General features: G+C 48.7%; 2 protein-coding genes across 5 annotated transcripts; one reads left to right on the plus strand and one right to left on the minus strand.

Annotated features, from left to right (window-relative positions):
- Positions 1-1,216: 1,216 nt before the first annotated feature.
- Positions 1,217-4,791, plus strand: LOC123136741 (lipoxygenase 2.3, chloroplastic). Its single transcript, XM_044556227.1, has 6 exons — positions 1,217-1,716; positions 1,851-2,116; positions 2,227-2,464; positions 2,552-2,881; positions 2,999-3,084; positions 3,175-4,791. The coding sequence occupies exons 1-6, from the start codon at positions 1,365-1,367 to the stop codon at positions 4,606-4,608; spliced, it is 2,706 nt and encodes a 901-aa protein (XP_044412162.1). The 5' UTR covers positions 1,217-1,364; the 3' UTR covers positions 4,609-4,791.
- Positions 4,792-4,912: 121 nt separating this feature from the next.
- On the minus strand, positions 4,913-11,723 carry LOC123136742 (protein STRUBBELIG-RECEPTOR FAMILY 8). Of its 4 annotated transcripts, none has more exons than XM_044556230.1 (17): positions 11,215-11,723; positions 10,581-10,728; positions 10,410-10,481; positions 10,238-10,303; positions 10,077-10,148; positions 9,919-9,990; positions 9,368-9,439; positions 9,216-9,281; positions 9,070-9,135; positions 8,576-8,952; positions 8,015-8,274; positions 7,304-7,575; positions 6,974-7,115; positions 6,391-6,530; positions 6,168-6,324; positions 5,535-5,679; positions 4,913-5,457 (listed from the first exon to the last, which is right to left on the minus strand). In XM_044556230.1, exons 1-17 carry the CDS (start codon positions 11,321-11,323, stop codon positions 5,309-5,311), a joined length of 2,385 nt encoding a protein of 794 aa, XP_044412165.1. In that variant the 5' UTR covers positions 11,324-11,723; the 3' UTR covers positions 4,913-5,308. The 4 variants fall into 4 exon arrangements, with proteins under 4 accessions (XP_044412165.1, XP_044412167.1, XP_044412164.1 ...); XM_044556232.1 differs by having other exon boundaries at positions 4,913-5,461; positions 11,215-11,721; XM_044556229.1 differs by having other exon boundaries at positions 5,535-5,682; positions 11,215-11,719.
- Between the last annotated feature and the right edge of the window lie 494 nt (positions 11,724-12,217).

The raw sequence follows: 12,217 nt of genomic DNA on the forward strand, positions 1-12,217 counted from the left end.
TGTTTCCAAAAAGAAAAAAATGGCACGTCATGTACATGTGGCTGTCCTCCAGTGTGCTCTCTTTTAAGTAGTTTGTTTACTAAAAAAAACGCTCGAATAACTATATAAACACCTGCATATTAAGTTCTGTGATGGTCATGTCACGGTCACGTGCATTGGCGGCACATCCCATCAATAATAATGTGAAGGGGAATCAACGTGCGATTGCGTACGTGCTGGACCTGGGGTATCTATCTGAGATGTGTGGCACACGTAAAAGAAGAAAGATTAACCGCGAAGCATGAGACCCTAAGAAAGACCGCGAGGCTTGAGGGGATCTGTGTTTGTGCAAACTTCTCGCACAGATCGACCACGTACACGTCCGGGAGGGGGGATGTGCCAAAATGGGCGGTCACATGCACCGGGAAGTGACAAGCCTACTGATGTATACTTCGTGCGTGACCCCACTACCCTACATCCTACTGATGTATACATCGTGTCCGACCCCGCTGCTGGGTGTGGTGTGGAACGTGCTTCAAGGTTCCAATGTCGCCCTCCTGCTCGTTCAACAAATTTTATGTGGTTTTCTCGAGCCCTAGTCGGTCGACTAGCCAACTTTCTATTGCGCATGCAGCAACTGGCATCAGCGACATTTATTTTGAGATGAAGGAAGTATATATTCTTTAGGCTGCTGGAGCTGCCTAAACAAAGATCAAATGTGGCGTTCGCTCAAACTTTTCGTAGAAGAAAATATCTGGTGCACCCGGTCTCAATTGTCATTTTCGAGAATTCAATAAAATCTAAAAAGAAACAAAGGGCATGCAAACAATGAGTAGCGACACAGGAAAGTATTCAAATCCAAACTGAAAGCGCAATTGCGAAACACAAATGATATTGATGGAATTTACAACCAAATCTAGATTAGCTTACTATTCAACACGTGATTTGTCTTTTTTTTTCACAAGCTATATTTGAAGTTCTGAACTTTTACAGTGATTCAATTCTTTCCAACACCTTTTTGTAAACGTCTAGACAGGTGCACGCCACATACCATAGGGCGTCATGTACATACACTCTTCAAATGGACATTTTATTTCCAAGACAAATGATTTGGTTAGCTAGCCAGGTACGCAGCTAATCATCGTGTTGCACAGCCCATCACGACTGACACACACACGCACGTGAAACACATCGCCGTGAAGCACCGCAGCCAACAATATAAACTGACACACATACTACCACGGACGCAGAGCACTTGGGAGAGCCGAGAGAGAGAGGCCGGCCCTCCTAGCTAGCTAGCTAACTAATCAGCATAAGAACAGAAGGGAGAGATCGAACCAGCTCGATCCATCGGCAGCAGCTAGCTAGCCCTGCCCGCGCCAGCCATGATCCATCTGAAGCAGCCGCTGGTGCTCTCCGCGCAGAGCAGCAATGTTGCCTCGCCACCGCTCTTCGCCACGGCGGCGGCCGCGAGCGGCCAGCAGAGGCGGGCGTCCGGCGCCGGGAGGAGCCGCTCTGGGCGCCGGCTCACGGCGCGCAGGATAAGCTGCGCGTCGACCGAGGAGGCCGTCGGCGTCTCGACGTCCATGACGACCAAGGAGAGGTCGCTGACGGTGACGGCCGTCGTGACCGCGCAGGCGCCGACCTCCGTGTACGTCGCCCGGGGCCTCGACGACATCCAGGACCTCTTCGGCAAGACGCTGCTGCTCGAGCTCGTCAGCTCCGAGCTCGACCCCAGTGAGCCTCTCCATCTTTTCTCACCACAACGATAGCATGCAGGACAGGAGAGAGCACTGTGCGTTGCATGCATGCTACAGCCAGCGGTTGATTTGATTTTTCACATGGCTGAGAAAAGTTGCTTCGATGCGTAGAGACGGGAAGGGAGAGGGAGAAAGTGAAGGGGTTCGCGCACATGACGCTCAAGGAGGGGACGTACGAGGCCAAGATGTCGGTGCCGGCGTCGTTCGGGCCGGTGGGCGCGGTGCTGGTGGAGAACGAGCACCACAGGGAGATGTTCATCAAGGACATCAAGCTCATCACCGGCGGCGACGAGAGCACCGCCATCACCTTCGACGTCGCCTCCTGGGTGCACTCCAAGTTCGACGACCCCGAGCCGCGCGCCTTCTTCACCGTCAAGGTAGGCAATTAGCCAACGGCATGCAGCTAAGCTAGCCATGAAGCCACGCTCTCTCCGTGCTTGCTTGGTTGTACTATGGAACTAACCATGGCGTGCGTATGTTGTTGCAGTCATACCTGCCGTCGCAAACGCCGCCGGGAATCGAGGCGCTGAGGAAGAAGGAGCTGGAGAAGCTGCGTGGCGACGGGCACAGCGAACGCAAGTTCCACGAGCGCGTCTACGACTACGACACGTACAACGACCTCGGCGACCCGGACAAGAACATGGACCACAAACGCCCGGTGCTGGGCACCAAGGAGCACCCCTACCCTCGCCGGTGCCGCACCGGCCGGCCCAAGACCCTCTACGGTACGTAACGTAAGCACACCGCCCTTGCTACCTGCTAAGCAATAATCTTGTTCCAAATTCTAACGATTGCCGGTGGTTGTGCTATAGACCCGGAGACGGAGAAGAGGAGCTCGCCGGTGTACGTGCCGCGCGACGAGCAGTTCTCGGACGTCAAGGGGCGGACGTTCAGCGCGACGACGCTGCGGTCGGGGCTGCACGCCATCCTGCCGGCGCTGGCGCCGCTGCTCAACAACTCGCAGTGCTTCTTGCACTTCCCGGCCATCGACGCCCTCTACAGCGACGGCATCCCGCTCCCCGTCGACGGGCACGGCGGCACCTCCTTCAACGTCATCAACGACGTCATTCCCCGTGTCGTCCAGATGATCGAGGACACCACCGAGCACGTCCTCCGCTTCGAGGTTCCCGAGATGCTTGAGAGTGAGCACCGCCGTCCATGCCTGATCCGACAGAGCACGCAGTACACGTACAGTGCGAATCGAGCAGTTAATTACTGTGAGACCACATAGTACATGACATGACTTTGCACTTTTGTAGGGGACCGATTTTCGTGGTTCAGAGACGAGGAGTTCGCAAGGCAGACGCTCGCCGGGCTCAACCCTATCTGCATCCGCCGCCTCACGGTAATTAATCAACCATTTTTTTACAGCCTTTGATCAAGTTGCTTTTAATAAGTTCGCTTAGTTAATTAAGAGAGTGCATGCATGGTGCAGGAATTCCCCATCGTGAGCAAGCTCGACCCGGCGGTGTACGGGCCGGCGGAGTCGGCGCTGACCAAGGAGGTCCTGGAGAAGATGATGAACGGGCGGATGACGGTGGAGGAGGCGGTGGAGAAGAAGCGGCTGTTCCTGCTGGACTACCACGACGTGTTCCTGCCGTACGTGCACAGGGTGCGCGAGCTGCCGGACACGACGCTGTACGGGTCCCGCACCGTCTTCTTCCTGAGCGAGGAGGGCACGCTGATGCCGCTGGCCATCGAGCTGACGCGGCCGCAGTCGCCGACCAAGCCGCAGTGGAAGCGCGCCTTCACGCACGGCCCCGACGCCACCGAGTCGTGGCTGTGGAAGCTGGCCAAGGCGCACGTGCTGACCCACGACACCGGCTACCACCAGCTGGTCAGCCACTGGCTGCGCACGCACGCCTGCGTCGAGCCCTACATCATCGCCACCAACCGGCAGCTCAGCCGGATGCACCCGGTGCACCGCCTGCTGCACCCGCACTTCCGCTACACCATGGAGATCAACGCGCTGGCCAGGGAGGCGCTCATCAACGCCGACGGCATCATCGAGGAGGCCTTCTGGCCGGGGAGGTACTCCATCGAGCTCAGCTCCGTCGCCTACGGCGCGGCCTGGCAGTTCAACACGGAGGCGCTGCCGGAGGACCTCGTCAGCCGGGGGCTGGCCGTGCGCAGGGACGACGGCGAGCTCGAGCTCGCCATCAAGGACTACCCGTACGCCGACGACGGGCTGCTCATCTGGGGCTCCATCAAGCAGTGGGCGTCCGACTACGTGGACGTCTACTACAAGTCGGACGAGGACGTGGCCGGCGACGAGGAGCTGCAGGCGTGGTGGGAGGAGGTGCGCACCAAGGGGCACGCGGACAAGAAGGACGAGCCGTGGTGGCCCGTGTGCGACTCCAAGGAGAACCTCGTCCAGATCCTCACCATCATCATGTGGGTCACGTCCGGCCACCACGCCGCCGTCAACTTCGGGCAGTACCATTACGCCGGGTACTTCCCCAACCGTCCGACGGTGGTGCGGAGGAACATCCCGGTGGAGGAGAGCCGGGACGACGAGATGAAGAAGTTCATGGCCAGGCCGGAGGAGGTGCTGCTGCAGAGCCTCCCCTCGCAGATGCAGGCCATCAAGGTGATGGCGACGCTGGACATCCTCTCCTCGCACTCCCCCGACGAGGAATACATGGGAGAGTACGCCGAGCCGGCGTGGCTGGCAGAGCCCATGGTGAAGGCGGCATTCGAGAAGTTCAGTGGCAGGCTCAAGGAGGTGGAGGGCACCATCGACCAGCGAAACAACAACCCGGAGAACAAGAACAGGTGTGGCGCCGGCATCGTGCCGTACGAGCTGCTCAAGCCGTTCTCAGAACCAGGGGTCACTGGGAGGGGCATCCCCAACAGCATCTCCATCTGACTGTGGCCCCAGGACAAGATATCACTGCATGTAGGATTAGGAATAAGATGTGCACCATGTACGCACCCAGCAGCGATTGCTCCCGTCCCGTGCATGACAGGGGCCGGGAGAGGCATCTACTAGTGTGTTCCCGCTATTGTATGCCGTGAATTAGTAGTACTAATAAGGTTATTTGAATTGTGACCTCATCGAATCCTAATTAGGTAAGAAAGAGTGGGCATCTACATGCATTCCTGGACAGATCATACTGTACCGTATCATTTGGAGCACGCCATACAAAACAAAACAATCACATCAAGACATGTGAACCGAGCAGCATTGTAAGATCAGGACCAGCCCACATCAGATCCTGTGTTTGGGGCCAGTGTCGACTGGCTAACGAGCTTCTTGTCCACACATTTACAAGACTGAAGGGGCATATAGACAGAACTACATAAGTGGAGAATGGGTATACGTGGATCTGCCCCTTGGAATCACTACTTACAAGAGCACTCCTAGCAGCATCCCATGTGAGCCAAACTGAGTCCAACCAAGCAATACATGAGACAAAACGCTAATAATACTGATTGCCATGCTTCCATAAATTTTTAACCAGAGTGAAGCAGGGGAGCAGAGTTTACTTTTCTTACTTCCACATAGTCGAGCATCGCATGGTGTCTTCTGCAGTCGGCACGTCTCAGTGCAGTAATTTTGGCTGTCGTCAATTGGCATCGACAGAAACTTGTAAAGAGCTGTGACGCTTCATATACTCGGAGCTACCTCGACAACACAAAGTATAACAACATCTGGCAAAATTTGAGAAGAGCATGTCTTCGTCACCGGGAGATGCAGCTCTCAGTTGCACCCTGGCTGACTGATCAGAGCAATCAAATCAAGACTAAGATGTGAAGAGTATAAGAAAGAAGCTGCACTATCAAGTGAGTTACCCGTGGAAGATGGCTCAAAATACGGTCGGGTTGTTATGAAAGAGGGGTCCTGAGCATCAGCCTCCAACTTATGTATCGTGTTGCTCTCGACAAGCTTTACTAATTTGTCTGTTATGACTTTCATCGGCGGGCGGGAATCCGGTGACTGCTGCATTGAAGGAAGAAATAACATAAGTATCGCTCGAAGCATGGATGTGCGGGTGCGGTCACTTAATAGATTATGTAATACTCGAGCTGTCAGTTGTCCGGTGCACTATGTAATATCTTTTGTTTCTATTTCTTTTTTTCTTTTGGGGTGCCGTTTGGCACATGCTTGGTGACTTTGTAAATATTTAAGGCTCTGTGCATCATTTTTTTATGAAGAGTCCAGGAGACAATAAAGCTCTTCCTTTAACTAAAGGAGGAAGTACTGCTCGTAGAAAATTCTCCTGAAATACAGTTGGTGAATGCAGTGAGCATTAGACATTGTAGTGGCTTTAGACATTTCAGCTATAATACCTTTCGTTTCTATTAACATGTTCTAAGCATTTACCATAGCAGCATGGGCAGTATTTGAGTTTTCACCTTGATAGCTGCCAGCAAGGATAAGAAACTATAGAACAAAGTGTACCAGAAAAGAGAATGGAAAACTACCTTGATGCAAAGCAAGATGATGTTGCCTAATGCAGAAATAGCTTTAGGTGGCATAGAGCCACGTATTCTTGGATCCGTTATTCTTCCCAGAGAATTAAGGTCATAGAGATGAGGGGATGCCCAATCAACTAGAAACTGGTCATTTGGCCCTCTTGAACTGAAGAAGACAATAAACCTTCAGTAAACCAGACTGCTAGTAGCACAAGTGCAAGTGATAACATACCTGTCAAAAGCCTTTTGCCCAGTCAAAAGCACAAGCAATATCACGCCAAAACTGTAAATATCAGCTTTGATTATATCTGTTCCTGAACCATTAGCCTCAGGAGCAGCATAGCCTTTAGCACCACTGAGGGCTTCTGAATCCTGCTTCCCAAATGAGGAAATGTTAAATGGCCAACAAATCAATTTTATTTTATATAGTGCAGTATATCATTCAAACTGGATAAATCAGATGCTGCGGCCTATTGTGTATATTTGGATGGGCATGACATGGGTAGATTAACGGGTTTCAATTGGTTAGAGGGGAATCTCTCCTATGCAAATATCACCCCAAAACTTCAGAATTACCACATGTTACATGTACGAGTGTTCGGTAATCTAGCTTGACACTGAATAAGAAAATTATAATCTGAGAGAGAGAGATAGAGCAGTTCTATGTTTTAGGTTCTAATGCATCCATCCCTCTCAAATTTGAATCCCAGATCATTCAAGTGTCCTCAAAGTGATCAGGTAAATTAACGGCATCAGCATGCTTTCTTGAAAAGATCATAAAGTAGCAATACTATCCTTGGTTACCGAGCACTGACCATTCTTGTGGCGCTGACAAAATGGCTGAACTTCGCTAACCCACAGTGACTGAGGTAGGGCATGAGCTGAGCGTCAAGTAAAATATTTGTAGCTTTAATATTTCCATGGGCAAATGGAGGGGAGCACATCAAATGTATGTATCTGCAGAGAGCTAACATAGATATAAAAATCCAGAAATTCCAATTCCAGTATAAAAGTTTACTAATTTTTCATGTGTGCAACTAAAATATGAAAAATAATACGAGGTAGGTGTAATTAATTACTCTGCAGCACAAAATAAAACTGATTAGACGATTTGGTGGGAACCCAATGAGACAGAATGTACTTACTCTAGAGCATAGGTAACCCCAAGAGCAATCTTCATCCGAGCTTTCCATGACAAAGCCCTCGACCTTGTGGCTGCTGAAAACAGAAGATCTTCAAGAGAACCATTTTCTGCATACTCATATAAAAGCACACAATGCCCAAACTCCACACAGTAGCCCACAAGCGAAGATATATTAGGGTGCTTTAATCTGGACATATTCCCAAGAATGTCCATGAGCTCATCTTGTTCTGATAATGATAAATCTATCATGTTGATCTTCTTGATAGCCAGCAGCTGTGCATACAATGAGAAATGCATGACGTAAAATATACATAACAAATGACTTGTACAAATTTGATACCTTCGCAACTTAGGAAAATGACTATCTAATAAACCACTGAAACCATTTCTAAAAAATAAACCACTGAAAGAAAATCACAGTTTTAAAAGTGACATGTGAGACTAAGAATGGCGTGCTCCTTGTACGTTGACCTTATCAAGACAACAAGCATGAGCATAGCTACAGCCCTCAATACTGCATGATGAGATGTCTTGTCGATGAGGAAACGAAAGGGTTCGATTTAGTTTAGTCAATAAAACCAGATAAAGAAGTCAGCTATTAGGAATCTAAAATACAAGCTACAGAAATTAGACTTGAGAGCTTATTCTAGAATAACACATCAATAATATAGAAAGTTAATAATGATACGTTTCTTATGATAAGAGACCATACCTGCCCATCAGGAAAATCACCTCTGTAAACTCGGCCAGTGAAACCTTCACCGATAAGGCATTCTTCATTGAAGTTCCGGGTAGCCGCCATAATGTCAACTGCCAGAAACTGTTTTGCAGGTGCAAGATTTTTAGATGTCTTAGCCCAACTTTTCCTTTTCGGAACTCTTCCAGGTATAATGCTATCATTATTGCTAGAGGAAGTATCATGGCCAATCATAAGAGAACTCCAAGAGTTCAGGACCTCATTTGCTTTAGGGACTGCAATTGACAAATGAATTTTAATTAAATGGAAGAATGCAAGTCTGGCCTAATAAAACATTAGAATGCAGTATGCGAAGTTGAAAACAATATGTATGTGGATGAATTTGATATGTCATTTCATGAATAAGCATTCAAAAGCACAAGGGTTTAGGATCAATGATTACTGTCATATTTTACAGTAGATTAATGGTGAGTGATAAGAATAACCGAAACAAACAGAAATATTTGTATGATCAATTGACAATCAACTACCACTGCATAAATTGGTTTGAAGAAACTAATAAAGTGCCAGTGCTACCTCCTTCCAAATTGGCTGGTAAAGACTTGATATTGTCAGCGGTGCTCTTCGGGCCACATGTACCACCTTTCCGGCTTTTCAGAACCAATCCAACAATGAAGAGTGCAAACATTGTGCAAACAACGCTAGCTATTGCAGCAGCTGTCACTCGAGAGTGTGACTTCCTATGGTGGCTAGGACTCTGCAGAGAAGCGTAGCTCACAAAAGGTTGCAGAGGTTTCGGCCCGCGCTTTGAGTTCTGCTTGACAGCTGGTGAAGGTGGAGGTGGAGGTGGAGATGGAGGTCGAGGATGATGTGGGGGTGGAGGTGAATGAATGGTCCTAGAAAATGAGGACGATGAAGGTTTGAAACCTGGTTGAAAATGGTTCCCATCAATCCTGGAATATTGACCAGAAGGTTAATCACATATTGTACTAGATATGAAGTCAGACATACAGATATGCACAAGATCCTCAAGGGTGACAGGGAGGGCAATATATAACAGAGTTCAGTACCTCAACTCAGAAATGAACTCAAAAGTTCCAGGCACATAACCGCTGAAGTGATTATTCTCAATGTTGCTGCAAGAAGTTGATGATCATCAGCATTAATTGATAAGATGGAAAATAAAGTATAAATGCAGCCCAGTCAAACTTCTTACAGTGCTACCAATGGAAGGTCTGCTAACAAAATCACAGATCCGGTAAACTCATTATGCTGTAAATAACTGCAAAAGCATGCAAGGAAACTTTTGATTAGACATTTCCTACGCTGTGTGTGCATGAAATAGCACAGAAGGGACATCATTATTACAGATAGTGAAGGTTGTTCAATGAACTAAATGATCTTGGCAGGTCGCCATCGAAAGAGTTGAATGACAGGTCCCTGAAAGCATCGAGGGAACAAATATGAGTCTGAGTGACAGAAAGATCAAAATACTAAAAGATCTGTGACTACAATACTTTTGAAAAATAGTGTATCAGAGCAAGAAAGATGCAAAAAGTACTTTAGCTTCAAAATGTGTGTGTGCATGTGTTTGTTCCATTGCGATTAAAAATATGTGGTTTTATTAGCATAAAAATGAGCTGAAAGATTGTTTTAGAACAGATCTTTGGACAAAAAGAACTGCAAGAAGTTTAGAACAACTTGATGCACACGACGCATTTCACTTGGCAGTTGCATACTATTTGATGATTCATTTAGTGGTATACTGAATGGAGATGTTCAAGGTTACAAATCTATGCAAGATAGGCTGCAACCAGCATGTTGCAGGTCAAAGTGCAACGAAATAACTCATTTATTTCACAAGAGATGTATGTTTCAAAGTGATGAAGTAATCATTAATCAAGATATGGGAACCATACATTGTAACTAAGCTTTCCATGTTAACAAAAACATCACCAACTATTCCAGAGAGCTTATTATAGCTGAGATTCCTGCAATCGAAATTACAGATCAATCAGTTGATTCTGCAACCAAATTTTGAGAAGGAAGTGCTCCAATTGCCAAACAATCAACTCACAGATATTTCAGGGACTGCAAATATGGTAGTGATGGTGGTATGTTTCCCTCAAACTTGTTAGCTGCAAAATTTCTGCAATAAAACACCATACCATACATTTATATTTAAATGTATTCGACCCAGCTTAAAGAGGGTAGGCAAAAAGGACAAGAAGAATATACAAGTATTCCACATTTGGAGGCAAAGTGGGTGGGATTTCACCAGCGATGTTGTTGAAGCTCACATCCCTACCATCATGAGGCATCAAAGCACCAGGAACCAAAAGAATTGTGTCAAAATTGCAGAATCATGATCGGTTAACAGATAGCACAAATTTTGTATAAGGAAGCTTACAGCTCTTTTAAAGAGTGGAGTTTGAGCAGCTCTGGGCCAAGCCAGCCACCAACCCCAAGCCCACTAATATTTCTGCATGGAAGTAACATAAAAAAAGCAAAAATAAAACAAACATTCCTATAAATTTACAGGCAAAACTGGTTGATAAGTTAAGAATTGAATGGGGATTACATAGCCACGACACACGAGTCCTTGCAAAAGACCCCATGCCACGATCCATGTTCCCCATCGCCGCCGCAGGGGTCACCACCCATGGATGTCCACCCAGAAAGCTGCCATGGCGACTCCAGTGCGCGATATAGTGCCCAGATCCCGATCGCTGCATGTAACCAAAGAACAGTAACAAAACAGTAAACCTGTTAGAAAGCACCAACATACAGACAGAAAGCAGGATAGCATCACACACAGCCATTGCACAAAGGGAAGCACTTACAAGCACAAAAACATGCCCACTCTTTTTTTGCACTACATAAGTACATCATCGATGCGGTAAGACAAGCTATTTTCAAGCACTAACACACACATGTGCCCATCACGTAACCATATCCAATGACCCCAGATCTGAATGTTTATGCGAGCGCGTACAGGCACGAGCAGAAGCGCGCGCAAGCCAGAGTTTGCACGCACGCACGCGCACCAATCCACCAGCGCGCAAGGCTCCCGCGCTGCTATACAAACCAGACCACACGTGTGCGCACGGCACAGAGACCCAGCGACCGCAATCACAGGCGCGCTCGCGCGCGCAGAGTAGAGGCGTCGCGGGGTAAGAGGTCGATCGCCACGGGTGATGGATGAGAAATCGTACCGTCGGAGGGATCAGTGAACGACGCGGCGGAGGAAAACGCGGCCCACAGCACCACCGCGGCGAGGAGATGACGCGCCGCGGCCACTCCGACGCCACGCGCGCCCCACATCCGCGCCGGTTCCAGCGAAGGCGGAGCTAGAGGATCCTGCCGCACCGTCTCCACACAGCATAGGGTGTTCTAGAAGCTTCAGGAGATCCGGGCACGACGCCGCTCAATCGAACTCCTCGCCCAAATCCGCGACGATTCCCCGCGTGATCGCGGCCGGACCGAGCAGTGCAGGCGCGAATCGGAGAATCCGGGCGACCGGAGCGGGTAGGAATCGCCCGCAGAGGCCCGCGAAGCTGCGGGGATTCGCTCGCTTCGGTGGTGAGGGTTTAGGGTTTTGAAATGGACCGGAGGCTTCTGTGTTTTGGGAGGGAAGAGGAAGGAGGAAGGGGAAGAGAGAGAGGAGGAAGAGAACAGAGGTGGTCAGCTCACGTGACGGGCGCGTGAGCGGTAGGCCGTTACCGGGTGGGATGCGTGGAGGGGTTTGAGGCGGTGGAATTGGGCGGGAAGGAGAAGGGTGGAGAAAGAAAATAACGTGGGTCCTGGTATATAAGAGCAACTTTAGCAGAGTCGTCATATCACTTTGATTATTGTAATGATCGTTTTTACGATAAAATGATCGAAAAGGTCATGTTAGTAGGGTCATCATGTTGTCCTTGAAACTCTATATTTGACAATTGTGGGGTTGTATTTGGAGCGCACTCCATCTGAAAAACGGATTGCCGCGAAAGACATTTCCCCTTCATGTTGTTTTTCCAACCGCGTCGCCGCTTCTTCTTCTTTGTCATAGCTGTTGGGGAACGTAGCAGAAATTCAAAAAATTTTACGCATCACCAAGATCAATCTATGGAGTAACTAGCAACGAGAGAGAGGGGAGTGCATCTTCATACCCTTGAAGATCGCGATGCGGAAGCGTTGCAAGAACGCGGTCGGTGGAGTCGTTCACTAAGCGATTCA

The sequence above is a fragment of the Triticum aestivum genome, chromosome 6B, assembly GCF_018294505.1.
Source record: "Triticum aestivum cultivar Chinese Spring chromosome 6B, IWGSC CS RefSeq v2.1, whole genome shotgun sequence".
NCBI classification, from domain to species: Eukaryota; Viridiplantae; Streptophyta; class Magnoliopsida; order Poales; family Poaceae; genus Triticum; species Triticum aestivum.